The 20,702-nt window shown below is 41.7% G+C and overlaps 1 protein-coding gene across 5 annotated transcripts in view; it reads left to right on the top strand.

Moving 5' to 3' along the window:
• The window catches only part of GSK3B (glycogen synthase kinase 3 beta), a 157,789-nt gene that overhangs the window by 110,964 nt on the left and 26,123 nt on the right, over window positions 1–20,702 (top strand). For all 5 annotated transcript variants that reach the window (XM_037389158.1, XM_037389161.1, XM_037389160.1 and 2 more), the window contains 2 exons: window positions 3,450–3,547; window positions 15,027–15,122. In XM_037389158.1, the coding sequence (XP_037245055.1) occupies window positions 3,450–3,547; window positions 15,027–15,122 (194 nt within the window). The remainder of the gene's footprint in view (window positions 1–3,449; window positions 3,548–15,026; window positions 15,123–20,702) is intronic.

Raw genomic sequence — 20,702 nt, 5'->3', positions numbered from 1 at the left:
TTATCGATTCTCTTAAGTAACATGTCTTTAAATATAGAATTTGGTACACTGTTTACTTCAGGGTTGAGAAAAATGTTACCATCCAAATTTGGAAGATTAAATCTTAAAATGCCAGATTCAAAGCGGGGCGGGGGGGTGGGGGTAAGGCAAACTATCCCAGAGCTAGATTTTAGTCCTGTTAAATTTGATGGCATTTATGCCATCAAATTCCAGTGGAGCTGAAGTTTCTCAGTTTTTCCATTTATTGTACATTCCTCACCAGGGCTTTGTAAACACCTGTGTAAATTGCGTTTTGTTGACATCCCTGCTTGCAGCTGCTGAAGTTAGCCTCTGCTCTCAGGCTTTCGTTGAGGATGCTTCGAGGGTTTGTTCACTTCCTCGCCCAGGGAACGTTGCCCAAGTCCTAATGTGGAAGTGGGTGAAATTACTTTCCTGGAAGAAGAATGGGGATTTTGGAATGCCTGTAGCTTACTTCAGTGTGTGTTTTAAGTGTTGGCAAGGAAAACCAAGGAAGGTTAAGGAGACTTTTAACAAGGCATTAAATGACCCAGTTTGGAAGATTTCACTGCACAAGGAACCACACAGGTTTCCGATGGATTTGTTGCATGTTTGATGGGTTAAACCCATCATGAATACAGCAAGTATTCCTCAGAGTTCCCCAGCTATTTCCTCATGACCTACATCCTTGCTTTTTCTCCTGTCTCCCCCTGCAATGCCCTTAGCTTTCTCATCTGTCCTCTGCTTGTTTCTGCTTGGCCTTCTTGCTTGAGTGAGCACCTGCGCATCGATGGGCTCATTTGCAGCTGCGGTTTGGCAGGGTGGGGGCAAGCCCAGCACCTCCCACAGGGACTGAGCCCCCTCTCCTCCGCAGCAACACCAATGATTCTCTCCCACACACAACCTTTGTAAGGGATGCGAGACTTCTGCCTTTCAGACTTGTCTGAAATTGGGCGGTGGAGTGCGAAGGCATCAAGGGAGACTGGGAAAGGATAAACCAGCACAAAGCCAACTTCAAGGAGCAACCAGACCAGAGGTTATTTAAAACAGTTTTAAAAAGCCACGGTCTAATTTGAAAAAAAAATCATGCTAGCGTAGTTGGAAAACTTTAAAAGGAAGTGAGTTGTGAATGCTGACTTACTCTTATGTCAGCTCTGGGTTTGTGTATGTTCTGCCGAATACTTTTCCTTCCCATGTAATGTTTCTTTTTAGTGCAAAATAAGGATTGAAGTTTGTAAATAATGATTATAGCTTTGGGGTAACGCTTGTTTTGCATACTCGGTGTAAAGGACTCAGCTTTTTCAAAACCCTTTGAGTACCTAAATAGACTTCTAAGTTACAGTACTCCGCTTAGTACATTGAATTTGTTTCTTTAGTAGTTCTGAAGAAGTCTTTGCTATCTGTTGAACTGTTGTGTAATTTCATATAAGCCCGGTATGCATTGCATGACATAAAAAGTGATTCTTTGCATCATCTTTGTTGTATGTGTTCGTCCAACAGCAGGAGCTATCAGGGAGAGATGGTGTTTAGCAGTTGGACATAATTAAATGTTCTTTACGTGATGCCTCCTTCATTTGTTATCCAAAAGAGATCTTAGCACCTTGGTGGCCACATCAGCTTCTGTTAAATATGACTGAAAGATGAAAAAGCCTAATCTGGTCTGTTTGCTTGTTGACATTCAAGGCTAAAACTCCTGATTATTTCTCACTGCTGTTCATATTGTAAGTAGTTACTTTCTAGGATGTGATGTTTGTACTAAAGCATTGTGTAAAAGAGCATCCATTCGTGACTTAGAGGTGAATGATTTTGAAAGCTGCATTAATGAGCAGCGCTTTTGGTCTACTGTATGTTCCAGTTGAACCATATCTTTCTTGAGAAGAGAGGGAAGTATTTTTGCATAGCCCCTCTCTCATTTAGAAATGAGGGAATGAAAAGTGTGTTCTGACTTGCAGATTATTTTGTTACCAATCTTAAATTCCTGAAAGTTGGGGGTTTTAAATTATTTTTTTGCATCAGTCTCTAGTGGTTGTGACAAAGTGATAACAGACTGTTTAGAGAACTGTCAGAGACGTTTTCCTTACACAGAGCTTTAGCCATAACTGACAGTGCTGTGTGTATCCTGCTTCCCAGTGACAGAATTCATACACACTGGGGGAATAAGGATCATTGTTGTAGCGTGGATTACCTCAGATTGGAACAGACCTCAGGAGGTAAATTCTCTGGGTTTTGAGTTGTGGTGATGCTGCTATTGATTTGTGGGGGAAGGTTAGCTTGTAAACGTAATAGAGTTTAAAGATGGGTGGAGGGGGACTGGTTTTGTTCTTTTCCCTTTTGGAGCAGTCCAGTATTGTAGGCTTTACAAATCTTCTGTTAACGATTGCTTGTTTGAGGTTAGATTTCAGTACAACGTTTCAGATATACATCGAACAAATGATGACTTTTTCTAGAAAGCCTTATATTCAGTCTGTTTTCTTTGGGGAAGCAGTTCTCTCTGCATCTAGGTGCAATACTTTTACTGTGTTGAGCAGCTTAAACTTCAGTATTTCATGCTCAGTTACAGCAGATTCTCACAAACATCTGCTATGCAGTGTTCACTGCATCTGCTTTGTTAGCTCTTTTGTTCAAAATAAATTTCAAAAATGAAATGCTATATTGTGTAGGACACTTAGATGCATTCTTAAGTTGCTGTTGTAGTATTTAATTGTCTTATTTATCTGTAAGGAAATGTACCTGTAATAGATTATGAAGATTTTCTTCATATAGAGGAACTACATGTGGCTGTGTATGTGTGAAAATTAGTTGATGGCTTCTTCCGTGGATGCTGTTGACCAGATCTGTGACTTGCAGTTCTGTTGTCCAGCCAAGTTTGCATATGCAATTAAGATAGAGATTAGGTCTTGATGTGTCCAAATTAGAGGGGCTGTCTCCCAGATCCCTTAGTCATCATGTACTACGGGATACAAGTTATGCTTCCAGTATATTTTGTATGCTAACGTATATATGCTTTCAATATGTGGATGAAAAATTGAGTCTATTCAACATTGAGAAACGTTGAAACAGCTGTTGTGGTGGATAATACCTCTGTATAGTTCATGATCAATGTGATTTAAAAACAACACAGTGTTTGGGGAAATTCTTAATTTTCAGGTGGCAGATGTTCTCAGGTCTGTTCCCTACATGTATGAGTTTTAATGCCTATATATTATAGCATTTAACATTGTTTTCCAGTTCTCATTGTCTCATAATTTGACTTCTAAGATTGTCTGCCCACTGTTGCTTTGTATCTGTGTTTCTAGATTAACACTGAGGAGAGGAATGTTTTTTATTTTTAGCTGTGATGTATATACTATTAAACGTGGCAAAGAATAAAGTAGCTTCAAATATCTGGGTTTTATATAAATGGCCTGATATGTACCTTTTACTGATACCTTCCTGCGCTTTCCCCTTTTCAGATGTGTGGTCGGCAGGCTGTGTATTGGCTGAACTGTTACTAGGACAACCAATCTTCCCAGGTGACAGTGGTGTGGATCAGTTGGTGGAAATTATCAAGGTATGGAATTTTAAGTGTTGCTTCGACTGCGTTACTCCTTGGGTATCAGCATGAAAACGTGCATTGTTATAAACTTGTCAACATATATATTCTGTCACCATTGTAACGGAGTGTTGCGTGTAAACCATGTCTGGAAACACTACTTTTGCTTTTTTGGAACTTGATGATCTTTATTTGCCTCTCTTGCAGTCATGCATAGTGATATATCATCTTTAAGAGGGGAAAACCCCCTATATAATTAAAAGGATTGCACTTTCAGTGTGCTTAGAAATAATGCTTACATACTGAGTCAATATTTATTAATGTGTGATTTTCATTCTTTAAGAATCTGGCTCTTTTTCTTTTGTTGCATGCAATTAGTACTTGGCTTTGAAAAAAGTGTTATTAAACTTCCTCGTGCCAGATTCTTCACATATGTAGCCTTCTTCCTTCCTTCCAGCTCTTTGAGGTGAAAGGTGAGGAAGGGCACTCCTGTTTGCAGATGGAGAATCGGGAAATGCAGGGCAAAGGTACCTTCCACCCAAAGAGTCTAGTTTTTCAAGTGAAAAAGACCTAATGTTTCAGAATACATAACATTTATATATCACTTATGTCCAAACACGTCTTGATTGATTTAATTTGGTAAGCTGTGAATATTCTGTGATTCTCAAATTAGAGGCATGGAAGAATAATTCATAGCTGAAAAGACTGGTGTCTGACTTCCCGGCACCCTAGTCTCCCTGCCGCCTCCAACTTCTGCAATGAAGGAAGCAAGATTTCTAGGGAGAGCAGTATCTTTTTCCTCTGAATCTATACTATGCACTTAATATGGGGGTATTACAGAGGGTGAGATGCAGGCACATGGCTTGGCTTCATTGATTTCATCACCACAGGGGGATTGTATTAAGAGAACTTCCTCCATGGTTTTGCCACGTAGCTGCTACCTTCATGCCTGTACATTTGTGGCATGCGTGTGAAAAACCCCTCAAAACCAAAATGTGTGGATGGAAGGTAGAACTTTCTGCTTGCGTCTGTGTGTATCACTAGAAGAGCAGCCAGTGTCTGTGTCCTAACAGAGTGTATGACACCAATGAACTCCCAAGTGGTCATTCTCCTGCATGGAGGACATGGGCTGGTGAGGCTCAGTGTTTCAGTGGCTTGCTCTGCAGTCTCAACGGGGTGTGCTCTGACCTTTCTAGACTCCTGCCATGTCTCCTCCAGTCTTTGACTGTGTAAACCTAGCTTCTGTTATGGTGGGTTTGTCTGTCCTGCTGGAAATCCCCCAGTCAGCAAATTTCCTCTGGAGGCTGCATGTCTTGCACCTACTTCTCCTATGACTTTCTTGATGTCTTATTGTTGCCTTTCTGCCCAGTGAATTTCAAGCTCCTCATGTCCAAGTTGGGTCAGTTTATGTAGGAAGCGCTCGTAGATCACTGGAGTTGCTGCCAGAAGTAGGACTGATGGTGGCACAAGTGACAATTTTTTCCTTTTGAGAGGTGTCTCGGGGTGCCAAGCTGCTTTCTGCTACACTGCTTTTGTGAGATGTGGTACCTGTGAGCACTTCACATGGCTGGAGTTTCTCAGGAATTTGTGCAATAACCTGTGGAGTTTCCCTTCGGACATTTTCCAGAAGTCCTGTTTTTTCTTGATTAATTTCTGCAGTCCTGAGAAACTACACCTATGAGATTTTTTTATAAATAAAACTGTTAATATCATAGTGACAGTCCTGTAGGTCCCTCCGTGGCTCAGTCAAAAGTCTGAGAGTAGAGGGGCCTTTTTGGCAAAGCCATAGCGCTCTGCCTTTATCAATGGTTTGATTTTTCACTGTGCAAAAGTAAAATAATCAGAAAATAGATGGCCTCTTCTTATTGACATATTTGCCAAGCAGAGATTGTGGTTTGGTTCAAAGTTGGCTAGAAGTTGTTAGCATCAGTTGGACATTTTCAGTTCTGCAGTACTGGAAGTAAACATCCGTGAACTAATAGTTTTATGGCATGTACGTTCTCAGGTTGTGCTGATTCTGCTGTGTTTACACTTGAGTTAAGTTGTATTGAAGTAGAGGAATACTTAATAAAATTGCTGATAGCCTATGTATCATCTGTGGTTTCTTTAAATGACACTACCATGAGTGGTGTGATAACTTTAATTGGACAATTCATAGCTGAATACATAGTACTGGCAAACTAATGTTATTTCTCACAGCAGCCAAAGGAGTATCCAGTGTAAAGGCTTGAGCTTCAGTAAATTACAGCTTGAGATGATGATTTTCACTTCCACAGAAACAAATTTCTGAACCATTTCTTTAAATGTAGAAAGGGGGATAGTGAATGACCATCCACACCTGTGTTGTGTTGGGGTTTTCTCGATTTCTGCTAGGTACGTAGCCCCCGTACATGTAGAAACTAAGTGAAACAAATGTAGGGGTAACTCAGATTTTATAGTAAGCCTGGTCTCTTCAATTCAGAAGTTATGGTACTGAGACAGTATGTTATAGGAAAGTCTGAGAGAACAAATGCTATAAATCTTGTATTAATAGTCACAGTAAAGGATGTTCGTTGAATCATTAAGGAAGTATAATGAAAAATGTGAGCCCAAATGGGTGGGTGCCACGTGTATTCTTCTGCCTGTATATTTATTATCGAGGCAGAATGTATTCTCAAGGCAGCACTGGAAGAGAAAATGAGTGCAAACTGCTGAAGTCAACTGTTTGTCAGTGCCCTTGTCTACCGAATCTTGTGTTGTGAAGTTTTGTATAAACTGTTCAGAAGAGCCGTGGCAGAAGACTAAGGTGAGAATACAGAGAGAGCTAGAACTGAGAATACCATGTTTAAAATGAGCAGGCGTGAGCAGTTGCCTGGGAAGGTGCGTGAACTGGGCAGCGAAGTGCTTCCTTGTAATGCCGCACCCACCGGCAAGTATTTCTCACAGTGGGAGTAGAGGGAGAACAGCACGTTTACCTCAAATTTCAAGTAATTTTTCCTTACCTTTTGAGAATGAGGAAACAGTAGAATGTGAGGGTCTTAATTTTCTATTCTGCCAACTGTTGGCAGGAATCTGTCCCATCTACTATATATCCCTTAAAAGTGACCAGTAATCTAATTGGGTAGATTTGTTTTTCAAATCTGCAAAGAAGTCATGAAGCGTTCTGTTCTTCTCCACTCCCAGCAAGATGCTTAAATTCAACTTAGATTTCAAAGGTTAGCATAAAAAATGCAATGTGTGTTTATTGAGCGAACTTGGGGTCTGCAACCGCAGTACAGTTGAAGACATACACAATTCTGCAGCATAAAAAATTACCAGAAATGTTAAGTCTTGGGCACAACATGTGAAGTGTTAGGTTGTATAAGACTTCGTTTAGAATAGGATTTTTTTTTAAAGTGTTTACAAATGGTGTCCACCTCTTCCATTTGCTGGTATAGAATGCTACTATTTAAAGCTTTCATTGTAGCACAGACTTATTTTAATGTTAGCTTTGTGTAGGAGAATCAAAGCTGTGGGATTTGCCAGTTGTTGAATGGCAGTGAACTTCGTGGGCGGTTGCAGGTTGGGACCTGTGAGCTGCTGTTTAGCTGTCTTGGAGTAATGCTTTTCAGATGGCTTCTTTGGAACTGTAGGTCTGAAACTTAGGGGCAGAGAAAATGAAGTATTTTAAACTCCTAAAAAGGGCTATAGTAAAAAAAAATACTTACCCACACATTTGGAAATGCACCTGACTTTCATCACTTACATTTACTTGATTCTGCTTCAAGACGTCAGCTTGGAAACTTTTCTGCTGGTTCCTATCAATTCAGGGTGACTGAGTCACAGTCAGTTGTGTAGCATTTTCTGAGCCAAGATAAATTTTTTGGTTGTCTCTTCAGTTGCTTATTCAGCTTTGATTATTCAGAGTTCATTTCACAACACAGCAATTGGATGCTACACCTGGGTATGAAGTTTTTGCATTAGGCTGGAGAATTAAAAATGCCATCACATTAAACGAGTCCTCCTTTCTCATGTAGTTTTTGATGACATCCCCTTGGTAGTTGTGTTCACGAAGGTGGAATTACTGGGATAAGTCAGTTGGCACGGCTTGTCCTTCCTGCAGGCTGCATGCCCAACATCCTCAGCCTTCTGCTGCATCAGAAGCATTTTTGGCTTTTGTCAGACTTTGATTCACTTTCAGCAGTCTTTATGTAGTTTCATTTCAAGCAATCTTGCAAGATCTTCTCCATCCAGTTGCCCCTGGAGCTTCTGCAGGCCAGTTGCATATTTGCAAACTGCTCTGAAAAACTGCGCCCCTCTAGAACCACAGTATCTCGTTCATGTGGACCAACAGTCCCCTTCATTTTGCCTTCTTTTTCTCTTGGTCCTGTTTCTTTGAAGACTTTTTCCAGATGTTCTCAGTCTTGCTAGGAGAGAGAGATCCTTGACCACTTTCCTGTGACAAAATGATACTCGATACGGGGAAGTACTGTCTTGGAGCTCCATCTGAAGAAATAATTTAACCCAAGTACATTTTTCTTGAATACTTCCACTATTAGAGGAGAGAAATCATGTGCTGTGCTTTTTCCAAAGTTTGATCTTGAATGGTGACTCTTCTTCCTTATTTTTAGCTCTTGCTAGCTATTCCAAATGTTAGGTTATTTCATTGCTGGGAATATCTCAAGTGGGTAACCGGATATATTCATTAAAATTCATGCCCCTACTGGCTTTCGGGTGACGACATCTTCAGAAATGTGCTCAGTTTCTGAAGCAGGCACAGTGGCAGTGTGGGTTTCCTCCATGGTCACATAAAGAAATGAGGTATGAGTAAATGCTGCACCTCGGATCAGTCATACAGTCCTGTCCCCGATGGAAGGGGAAAGCCCTCCTTCCAGCAGCTCAGGAGGGTTGCAGTTGCCACTTCCCTATTTAAAATCCACTGTGCAAGTGGGATATTGCTGAATACAGCTTAAAGGAAGGAGCTTTTACACTACAAGAGTGATTTTTTTTTTTTGAGATTCAGTCAGGGCAGACTCCATAAATCTCCGAGCTTGTGTGCACAACTTGCAGTGGAGCAGCAGTGTCGGCAGGACTGCTGTGAAGGCTTGGGAGGCTGGGGGCATTCCTGGGTCCCCCAGCTTTATAGCACCCTGAAACCATCAAGGGAAAACTGGCTGGGATATCCCTCCCAATCCAAAACTTCTTCCATCATAGTTCTCACAGACAGTGGTTACCCCTTATTCCCCTTGCAACGAGGGAATCTTGGAAGCATAATGGTTTTCTTCCTGGGATAATAATTATCTTCTGAAAGGTTCAGTTTAGTACCTTCCCCCTACTCTTCTGAAAAATGTGTGTGTGCGCGCGCGTGGCGGAGATCCTCTGTCAGGAGAATGAAGCAGCAATAATTGCCTGAGCAGCCCTGGGACACGGGGGGGACAGCATCTGCCAGTCTGTCTTCCAGGGAAGACTGCAGGGAAGGTTGTGGGGCCGGGGGGATTATGTGTGTGTTTGGGGTTTTTTGGTTCCTTCTGGACTGCGTGGTTATTCTTTGCACCAAAACTGGCATTTCATGGTAATTTAGGAGAAATAACAAAATCTTCTTTACCTAGTTTGCTGGGTTGGGCATGGCAGGGAGGAAAAATGTATGAAAAGACAAGCTCAGTAGTATCATGAATCCTATCCATGCGTAACTTTTTGGTCTCTGACCAGTTTTACTGAGCCTAATGCTAAGTATAGACTGCAATTATACTATATGGCTTATGCTCAAATTTCAAGGTACTATTTTGGGCTCAGTTTTTGAAATAAAATAAATTCAGTCACACTGCTTAATGAGAAGAGAGGAGCCATCTCTTCTGGGAGAATAAGCAGTAGGAGAGCATCTTTCATTTTATTGGATGTGGTCCTGCGCTGAGGACCTGTCTGCATCTGACACGGGCTTTCACGTGTGTCCTCTCTCCTCACCCCTAAGGGAAGTTTCCTGGCAGTTTTTTCACCCTGATGTCCCCCCACATTGCAACTTGGCTGTTCCTGTGCCTCACGTAATTCATCGCTTCCAGTGCCTGCAGGCAGACAATGTAAAAAAAGTTGATGAGCAGTTATGTTCATGTTAGCGGTGACAATGGGTTTCTTCCTGTTCCTGATGTATGGCTGCTCTCGTGTTTGTGAATAGAAGAAATCTCTATATTTAGGTGGCTCTCATTTGATTTGACAAGAGAATGTTTTTGAAAGAAAGTGTAGATAAAATGGGTAAGTTTATTTTCTACCACATACCTCTTGAAGTATTATTTCAAAGCTGACCCATGGTTACTGCTTGAGATGCCTACTCCATGAATTTTTTAAATAACTATTTGGCACACCTCTCACAACTTTCTGAAGGAGGTGCAGACATGTTTGCAGAAGTATTAATTGTGCCATCTGGTAAGCCATACACACCAGACTTTCTGTAGCACGTTTCCTTGTAAACTTGCACGGTTTTCCCAGGGAGGAACACTACACCACTGTAACCATAGCTTTCTAGCGGTTTCTGATCTAAATAACCACCTTCTCCCCGATCTAGTTCAGTCATTACCAGCTGGAGCTTCTGAACCCTTGGTGTCCCTAGGCTTTACACTGCTTTTTACATTTTTGGCAAAGGTTTAGCAGTAACGATGGTTGTCAGAAAGGGCCTTTATTCCACTGGGGGTTGTTGAGACCCTTGCAGTTTCCTCTTCCTCTGGTGTTACAGCGGTGTGGGTTTTGTCGTGAATAACTTGGTGCAGTTTTGCACAGTGAAGCCAGCTGTGGACAGCAGCTGTCTTCAGGACTGTGGTGTAACGAAGGTGTCTTTTGGAGCTGAATATCATCCCTTTTTCTCCTCTGAAAAGTCAATTGCAAGAACATTAAATGAAGAACTTTATGCTATTTGTAATGAAATTCAGGGCTTATTCCAGGTTCATAAATCTTCCCTTCTTTGGTAAGGATGATGTTGTTGGAAGCCTGTAGCTTTTCTTTAATTACTTGGTACATACCATTACCCTACCTTCACAAATTCCTGGAATAAAAGTTATTTGGGAAGCTTCATCTATTACAGGTAAATGCCAAGGAAAAACTTAACAGAAAATATTTGTGAAACCTGTTATGTTCAATTTTTGTTCTAAGAGAATGAGAGTGGTGTTTTGTCTTCTCAATATGCGTATTCTTTAGTTAATCTTAGTAGATAATGTTTCTTTATTTTTGTTTAAGAGATGATGATGACAATCGGGAATGAGGGGCAAGACTAGTTGACCTGTTGTCTTCACTTGCAGGAAGATCCCCTGTAGTCTCACATAGACCCCCTTCATTCAAGGGTTTAGTCTTTATTCCAGATACAGTTGATTCCATTAGACAACTACTTTTTTATTATTCTAGTATTTACTCTGGTTTTGTTCTTTTTTCTTTTCTTTTTTTTTCAAGTGCCCAATTTAAAAGAAAAAAAACCCCCACAACCAAAAAACCAACAACAACAAAACCGCCAAGTTTTTCCTTGACACTTAACTCCTTTCATAAAACCGTCTCCAAGTAGAATAGTATGTACTAACCTGCATGGACCAAATTAATTCAGTATTGGAGCCTGCATTTCTTCAAAGCTCTCCAATCTTTGCAAGATCAGGGGGGATCTTGCTAGTGTACAGAAATGTCTGAAGGGAAGGTGCAAAGAAGAGGGAGCCAGGCTCTTTTGTTTGGTGTCCCATGACAGGACAAGAGGCAATGGGCACAAATTAAAACACTTTACATTCAGTCTGAAGATAAGCAAATTGTTGTTACTGTGAGGGTGGTCAAACACTGGAACACATTGCCCAGAGAGGTTGTGGAGTCTGTCCTTGGAGATACTCAGAAGCCATCAGGATCGGCTTGAGCAACCAGCTCTTGCTGCCACAGCTTATGCAGGGGGTTGGACATGATGACCTCCAGAGGTCCCTTCCAACCTCGGCCGTTCTGTGATTCTGTGAAATCTCTCCTCCAAGGAACATCTGCTCCGTAGTATCTTCAGAGTTGGTACAGCAAGAGCAGCTGTTTCATAGAGTAATTCTGCCAAAAATGTGCAAAGTAATTTATGCTTCTCCTTTTCATTTTGAACGGAAAGAGCAGTCACATACATGGCTTCTTTAAAGATGATGTTTGCCCAGTGTTTGCAATAGCTGAAATGGTTGCTGTTACTCACAGGGGTTACTTGAATGTATTCCTAATATGCTGAAAACTCAGCGTGAATCAGTGAGGTACAATTTCAAAACCATGTGGCAGACAGTGTTGGTGCGTTGCAGGGTGGGGAGATGTCCACTACAGGACCTCTTCCACATATGTCAAGTACTGGGTCGATTTTATAGCTTACCACTTTACTCATCCCACACTTTCCTTCTGGACTGTGATTTGAATTTGATACAGTCTTTAGAACTTCGATTCTACTTCCTATCTACTTTCCTTTCCTCTTCATTTGTTTGGATTTGGGGTTTTTTGTTTGTTGGTTTTTGAGGTTTGGTTTGGGGTTTTTGTTTTGCTTTGTTCTACCTTCAGTACAAATTGAAAGCACAATCTGGCTTTACAATCCAGAGAGAACAAAGTAAATACACTGAGTGGCTACTATAAGTCACTTTTCCTTTTGTACAGTTTTGTGTGTCAAGGGCTGCTACCTAACTGAAAGGTCAGGCGGTCCCTCCTCTCAGCTACCACGGTGCCTCTTCAGTACCTTCTTCTCTAAGTATTCATGGGACCTTAAGCACTGTTGCTTAGGTGCCTGTGCTTGAGCTTAGGAGTCACTCCCTTCCATCATCCGGAGTTTTTAGTGTTTTTGGTGAAATGTATGAGTTGACGTTATCTGTGGGTCCTTCTGTGAAATTGTCCTTGCCTACCTAACCTGAATTCTTTCTGATGCTATAGGCAGTCTTTAAGTAAAGATACTTGCGTGGTATAGGCTCCTGTTCTGAACCGCCTTAGCAACTGAGCTAGTTTGCTGAATTTTAGCTGTATTTTTTTTTTTTAAATAAATAATTCTACTCTGCCTTTTCTTAGGAAGCCTAAAAGGAATTTTTTTTGAGGAGGAGGGTTAAGAAGATAAACATGCTTTTAAAATTCCTGTTTATACTATAGAGGCCTGAAAACTTAGCCTTTAGAAATGGTAGGAGAGCAGTACAAGTTATCTGTAATTTTTCAGGAAGTGAATTTAACTAATCAAAAAAACGTTCAAAGTATTGAAAATGGCTTTTATCCTGAACAGGGATGAAAATTCTATTTACAGGTGTGAAATCCCCTCATCTCTTAGAACTGGAAAGCTTTGAGAGCAGCGGTCATCAAAGCTTTGAGAGCAGTGCCATCCTGGCAGGGCTGGCAGCCGGGTGGCCGGTGCTCTGAGGGGAGCCAGACAGAAAACCGGTGGGGAAAGGACACATTTTGCTGTCAACCATCCCACCCCCCCTTCCCCCCCCCCACCCCCTGCCCTTGAAAGCTGAGCAAGATGTACAGAATCCTGCAGACACCCTCTGCTCTACCACCTGAGCAGAGCCAGTGTTTTCAGACATGCACAGAAAAATCTTCTGTCAGCTCTGAAGGTAACCCTTGGCGCTTAGAGTGGGTGAAATTTAAATCCTAAATTAAGGATTAGCGATGGGAAGGTAGGAGTTATGTGATTGTTCGTTTTGTACAACTTGTTGGTTAAATCTGTTATCCAAGAAGCAACTGTCTGAATAAGTTGCAGGGTTTATTTCCGCTGCTGCTGCTGTTTTTTTAAAAGATTGCTTTCTGGGTAGGTATTTTAGTTTGTCTTGTACAGCTTATATTTTAAATAATAGAGATACCAAGTTCCTTTCATAATACCTGACGATAGTTTCTCTGTTGCACAAATTAATTAAGCAGCAATCAGCTTGCTCTTTTATTCCTTTACCTGACTCTTTAGAGTGCATTTGTGTAATTTGCACTCTTCTATAACAACGAAAACGATCATGGATACCAGAATACATAACCAAATATTTTTTTATCAAGCAGTAAGGTAGAGTGCTAACATTATACAACATTACATTGTAGATCATTTGTTTCCTGATGGTGACGGTGCAGTCTCATGAGATGAGGTGATAACATTATGCTAATCTCTATGGCGAGAGATTTGTCACGGGGCGAGAGCAGCGTGGCTACAGGGTTCCTATAGGAAGATGAACCTGAGCTCAGCAGAGGAGCGACTCCTCTGCCTCCTGCCCTCTCCCTCCCCTCTGCAGAACAAAAGGATACCCAGCAACTGGGTGCAAGCGGAAAACAATGGGATTCCTTGAACGTGCTTTGCAGTTTTTATATATAGGTGGAGGGCAGTGGCTTAGTGCTGACTGAACAGAGTGCACACCGTATTGTCTGGCTTATTCCCTGAAGGGATTTCCGAAATCCTTTCAAAATCTGCCCACCCTTACAAAGAGATGTGCAATTGTGTGTTCTTTCTCATACAACTACTAATTTGCATGTATAAGTAACATTGTGCGGATTCTGGGAGTGAGAAACACAAATCTGTAGAAGTAAACTGGGGGTGGTGTTGCAGTTCAGATGCTTTCAGGTTAGGTTTAAACCACATTTATCTTCCATGTGGAAGTGCTGGGGTGGGGAACCACCACCAAAACTCACACAGTGCAGGGGAGGGGAACCTGTCCGGCTCCCCTCAGCAGGAACTGGCTGATCTTTTAAGCTCGTCAGAGGGCTGCTGTTCATGTCTTGTAAAATGCCGTCTGCGCTGCTGGTCTGACCCTTAACCAGCCATGTGCAGTGAGCTGCTGTTCCTGAATGTGTTCGGCAGTGCCATTTTTAACAGTTTAATTGGAGTGAACTCTTTTCCCCGTTGAAGTATCGCTAAGTTGGAGAAAGGTGCTTGAATTTTGTGAAAAACTGTACAAGGTAATTTAATTTTTGACACTGGGATTGGAGCATGAACTGAATTGCCAGCAAGAGACTACTGAAGTTGGAGCAAGGGCCACAAAGATGAGTAAGGGACTGGAGCACCTCTCATGTGAGAAGAGGTTGCAAGAGCTGGGACTATTCAGAGAAGGCTCAGGTCTCATCAGTGTGTATAAATACCTGGCAGGAGGGAATGAAGAAGAAACAGCTAGGCTCTTCTCAGTGTGCCCACTGATGGGAAAAGAGGCAGCAGCACCAGGTAAAACACATGAAACTTCATTTGAATGCAAGAAAACTCTTTGGCTTTTTTACTGTGAGGGTGGTCAAAGATTGGAGCGGGATGCCGGAAGAAGTTGTGAAGACTGCTTCTGTGGAGATGCTGAAACCTAGCTGGACATGGTCTTGAGCAACCTGCTCCAGCTGACCCTGCTTGAGCAGAGGCATTGGACCAGAAGCTCCCAGGAGAAGGGAGGTCCCTTCCAACTTAAACAGTTCTGCAAAAGTTTTGTTGTTTTGTTCCCTGCGCTAGATTAACTTACTAGTTACACAGATCAGCTTCAGTTGTCTCCATATCTGATAGGTTATACTGCAGCCTTCGTTGCCACATGAATATGAAGTGTTCCTAAACCATTTGCCTTTTTTCCTCTCTTCTTTCTAGGTTCTGGGAACGCCTACAAGGGAGCAAATTAGAGAAATGAATCCAAACTATACCGAATTCAAATTCCCTCAGATTAAGGCACATCCATGGACTAAGGTGAGTCTGTATGAACTGAATAATAAAGACATGGGCTGAAAGTAAAAATTCACAGAGTTCAGTTTGTTCGGTGGCTTGGTGGCTTTCAGTCTAAACTGGGTGCCTTTAAGCTGGGGACCTGGTAACTCTTGGTGTAGATAAGAAGAAGGTATGGAAGCAGTGCACTATAATATCTGGGGGTCTGGGGGGCTTTGAGGTTGCCTACAGGTTTGTTGTTTTTTTTGTTGTGTGTGTGTGTATTTGGTTTTTTTAACAATGGGGGGTGTACGTATGTGTTTGTATCAGGTTGCTATACGTCTAAATCCTGTCATACTATAAACTGAGATGCCCAAGTCACCTACAAATGGGAAATGTTCTGGTGATAACATGTGATGCTTTTTTTGTGATGCTGTTACGTAATATGATGAGGGCTGACAGTCACTTTCTTAACTGGTTCTCTGATAGATCTTGTTATGTTTGTACTCCTATAGGCGTGCTGTTGAGGGGGGTTGTTTTTTCTTGGGGTTACTTCTTAAGACTTCTTGTTATCTGTCTTTCACAAGGAGATACTATTGCAGTGCATGCAGACAGTATTATAATGTCCGTGGTCAAAGAGGAAACCACTAGCATTGAAACAAATACATTGCCATGCAATTAAGGTGTCTTCCACATATCGAGGAATGATGAATATTTGACTTGGGGCACGGTAACAATTAATCTTTTAATGAGCCTCTTGGATGTGGAATAAGTTAAATATTTGAGTTTTAAGAAATTGAAACTTGGGTAGTTAAGATTTTCATTTTGCTGCTTGAGAAATGTCTGATAGTCACAGTATATTCTCACCATGTCTTGATGGTTCAGGTGTCCTTCTACTAAGGAAGGAGCGGGTATGGGTGGAAGGCTTGCGTTTCTAGCTGAGCACATGTCCAGGTCAGACTCTTCTGGACAAAATGCTTTGTGGCAGTAGAAAGTCTGGATAAACTAACTAGAGCTAATTGATAGCATGCCACGTACCTGACAGGTGCATGCCAGGCCAGGTACTGCAAGTCACTATTTTTGTGATGCTCTCCAGTGAGTTACGTACCACTTCAATTCTCCTTTTCCCCAGTAATCCCTGGTTTGCATCTGTGTATCAGAGTTTCTTTCTGCATGTTGGTTAAGTGATTTGTAATTATATGAGAGGTCAGTAAATCCAATGAGGCTTTTTAATACCTTATGTTAACAGGGGGAAAAATTATGGCAATTAAGTCCCTGAGAGCGGTCTCTTAGTTTTGAATTGCATTATGGTACACATCACAAGAATAAGTCCAAAAGCCTTATAGCACTGAATATTAGGGTCACACCTGAATTCCTGCAGTGAAGGTGTTTGGATTGGGGGGGGGTTAAATTAATACGCAGCGTAGTAGGAATGCCAGTAGGAGAGGTGTACCATAGGACACAGAGTTAAGCATCTAAGCTAGCTATGCAACTTACCTTGTGCCTGAATAGTCTTAAGAGTGTGCACTTGGTAGCCTGTTAGACCACAACAGAGATCTTTTGTCAAATGGAAGCTTCAAGAAAAAACTGAGACTTCCTTCTATTTATATGAATGGGTTTTCACTCGTTCTAAAGGATCACAAGCGAAACTAAGTCAGTTACAGAGAATTGAGAGGAGCTTGCCAGAAAATCGAATCTGCATTCTCCATTAGAGCACAATTAGTTTTGGAGAGCTGTGCTTGCAACGTAGCTTCTCATTCTCAAGCCATTCTGCACACAACTCTTCCTGACATCAGCTGGGTGTAGAACAGCATTTAAACCAGTTTATTACAAGTGGGTTACGTGATGCCTCACTTATGAGATCTGTACTTTTATTATACAAATGCTGTACTAGCAAAAGGGATTATCCAGCATGGCATTGATAATGATGCTCATCCTCTCAGTGTATTGTGTCTAAAGATCCTTTCACCATTTTGGACATGTCGAGCAGAGAAAGATTTAAGTAGTAGCAGCATTATGTAGAATTGATCTTCCTTGCCCAGCTGATTGATACAATACCTGATGGCACATCAGTGGGCATGTGCATCCTCTTGGAGCTTCTGTGTCTTAGAGTTGAAAAGCATGGGAGAAAAAGCACCCCTGAATTCTGGCTGTTTAATGAGCAGAAAAGGAATGACTGAAGAAGTGGAAGCGGAAATGGTTTTTTGCTACAACTGTGTCTGTAACCAGAGGGTTAACAGTTGCCAGCGGGACTTGAACTTTGAAGTTTCAGCCTCAAAAGTACAAACCTTTGCCATCTAAGCTAAAGAATTATGAAGGTTTCAGTAGCTAGAAGGTTGTTATTTTTGTGGACTAGCTGTATCCAGAGGGCTCAGCAGACAGAAGTTAAGGGGTTTTTGTGTGGCAGAACTTCCAGGCAGCTTGTTTTCAGCATGTTTGAGAGAAAATTGCTGAGAACGTGGTTACCCCCTGTCAGAAGGGCATTCTCCTTGTTGCTTTGTGTTGTTCAATACGACAAAGGTATTTTTCAAAGTTGAGGGGTTTGTAGGCCCTACTTGGAGTTATTCATGCAGTGGAGACACCCAGTGAAGGTGCATGTTTAGCTGCTGTCTAGATGTTTAACCTCTTCTATGCAGTCTGGAACTGGTTGTATCCAGGCCAATAATCTATACAAAATAAGGTCCGTGATTCACTCTTGTTTTCAGGGAGCTTTCTTGGTCTGCAGAAGTGTGTGTAGATGACAGTTAAGAATTTTCTTTGGAAGCTGCAGTACCTATAGGTTGCATCTGAAGTTCCATGGTGCGGACTTCTGTTGAATGCACCTGGTTCTGGTCTGCTCTCTAGGTATTTTGGGCAGGCATAGATACATTATTTTCCTACTCAGTATTGCTGTGGTGGTGTGATCTGCTATGTTTACTGTAACCTACTAGGTGAAAAAGAATAGTTGGTTGGTGCTGTAGGTTCTGAAATAGGGTCTGGGTATTTTAAAGAACTGGAGAAATTGTTTGAGACTGAACAAGGATGAGTCCGTGGAGTGTTGTTTCCCACATTCATTCAATTTCAGGCTTAAATTGGAATTTTGGGCACAAGTTTTATGGAAATGGGAAGTCTGCCTTCATAGATGTATAATTTTGGGTAGAAATGGATTGGTATCATCCGAATACAGTATTGATATTCAATGTGATGTAGTAATATGAAGAAAGCAATCTCAAACTAACAAGGGTGCCTCTTCATAGATTAGGTGAAAAGTCAAGTTAACACTAAAAATATTTTTCTTTGCTGCAACAGTAGTGCAAGTTCACAGTGCAAACTGTTCTCAGACTGGTTTTTCAATCTGGTGACGACTTGAGGTAGAAGTACTTTTGAAACTCAAGAGCTGGAGTCTCTTGTTGTAAAACATAGAGACCTCCCTCTCCTCTCCGGATAGTTCTGTGCTGCCCAAGCATGTGTGTGTTTTTATACCAGTTACGTGCATGATGCAGAAGATGGGAGTTCAGTATGTCCCTGGCTAGCAAAAGAAAAGAGAATATGAACATTCTAGGAATCTTTCACAGTTCTTCCAACACAGGACTTCTCTCTTCTTCTCCTCTGGCACCCCACACCCACAACTCCAGCCCCAAAAAGAGGAATCTGGGATATTTTGGTTCTTTGGCAGGGGTCCTCTTCAAAATACCAGCATGTTTAATTTAGTAACATCGTCTTTTCATCCAGACCTCCATTTGTTTTCGCTTAGTGTAGAACGTTTTGTATTCATGGAGGTGCATTCTGCTGTTTATCTGCCTTGGTCTGTGAGTAAGTAGCACTGAGTTTTGTAAGAGAAGCAAGGTTTTGCAGGGGTGGGAACATCTTTGAGTGATGGAGTTGGAAAAAAAATAGGTAGGCTTTTAGACACGCAATCACATTTTCAGGTTTATCTTGGGTTGGAAAACCTGACCATTTTTTTCCAGCTGTTTCAGCTCATCAAATAAGTTACTACCCTTTCTGGTGGCTTTGCTGCTGCTGGTTTTACTAGGTCAGAACTTTCCTTCTGGGTCTTTAAGCTACCACAGCTCCTTGAGCCACCTTTCTTCTTGGCAGTGCAGTCTGATCTCTGCTACTAATCTTTATACTTGTTTCTCTTCTTCTGACTAAGCTTTATCTATACTTTATAACTGTGTGACTGGAAACCCAAGAAGAAAATCCAAGATCAGGTGCCAGGTTATACATCACAGGGCTGTTAAAGTTCAGCTTTGGCAATTGGCTTTCTCTGAAGCTTTTGGCCCTTTTGGAGGAGGGGGCAGGGACAGTGGGGTGGCTGATGAAAGGTCTGAGTGCATCCTTCATGAGCTTGTGTTAGGTAGGTGCTGCTTACCATGGGCTCGTTACAGCTGGCCTTTATCCTAGCATTACTCAAGTGCTACCTTCAGATCTCACAACCTTTGGGTTACGAAAAACAAAGACAGTGCTGTGATTATTTGCAGAAATACGGAAGATGTCAGTGTGTGAAGGCCCACCTCTCCCCTTACATCCAGCTAGTAAAGGATCTCATTTGAGTAAGATCGTAGTGTATGCAATATAATTATGTAGTTTAGGCCTCTTATGCATGGGGGAGATGTCTCGTTAGTATTTCGCGCACCCCCCCCCCCCCCCCCCCCCGAAGTACTTCCACGTGTTTGCCAGTAATGACAGTGTAATGAACTGAGTTATCTACTGAGCTACAAGCACACCTGTGGTTCTTGATGGCAGAACAACACAACAGGTTATATCAGCAAAGGCTGTTTTCTTTAGTCAGATCAGAACCTCTGCCTTGTCTCCATTGTGTAGAGACAGAGCAGTTTCCACTGCAGGCAGCTCTTTAAAATTGTCAGCACATCTCTTTAGTGTGGTGTGGTTGCCTTTGTTTCTGCTGCTCTCAAGATACTTGCAAGATTGTTCACACATGCAAGCACTTTTAACATAGTTGGTGAAACAAGTTTGAATGTACTCAAAAGAATGGTTTCATTCACTCCCAGTTCTATAGCTAGGTGGTGTGTGAATCATAATTTCCAAGTCCGTGTTGGGATGAAAAAAGACAGGAGTCATATGTTTAACAGTGGGAGAGAAAGAGGGAGACGCTGTCATGTCTACATTGATTTTGAGCATCTCTGCCCTTCTGCAGTGCTCTCTTGTGGGTGAATACATGAGGACTTCTCTCTGCAGTACTTGCCATTAACAATAAAGTTGCAGCAGATTAGGGCAGGCCCCCTCTCGACTTCATAAACGCTTTCTTTTTTCTTTTTTTCCTTTTTTGTTATTTATACTCTTCAGCACGCTCTTCTGTCTGTGTTTTCAAGGCAAACTATTGTAGCAGAGGAAAACAGTGTCAAAGATGAAACTTCAGGCTCAAGCTCATCCATTCTGGCACTTTTCCAAAGCAGCTGGCCACTCCTGGCTGCAGCTGAAGTTGTGCAGATCCACAGTTGGTTGTATTATAGAGCAGCTTTGAATATAGACTTTAGGATCCGTGTTTCTACCTGTATTATGAAATAATTACTGCTAATATTATAAAATACTTCACAAATATTTTAGTCTGAGTATTGTCTGTGTGTTTATTCTTTGTATATGTTTACCATACGAGTCACTTTACCTTGAATGTTGAGTTTTTCT

This window comes from Falco rusticolus, chromosome 5 (genome assembly GCF_015220075.1).
Source record: "Falco rusticolus isolate bFalRus1 chromosome 5, bFalRus1.pri, whole genome shotgun sequence".
Taxonomy (NCBI): Eukaryota; Metazoa; Chordata; class Aves; order Falconiformes; family Falconidae; genus Falco; species Falco rusticolus.
This window is presented reverse-complemented; position numbering and strand designations above follow the sequence as displayed.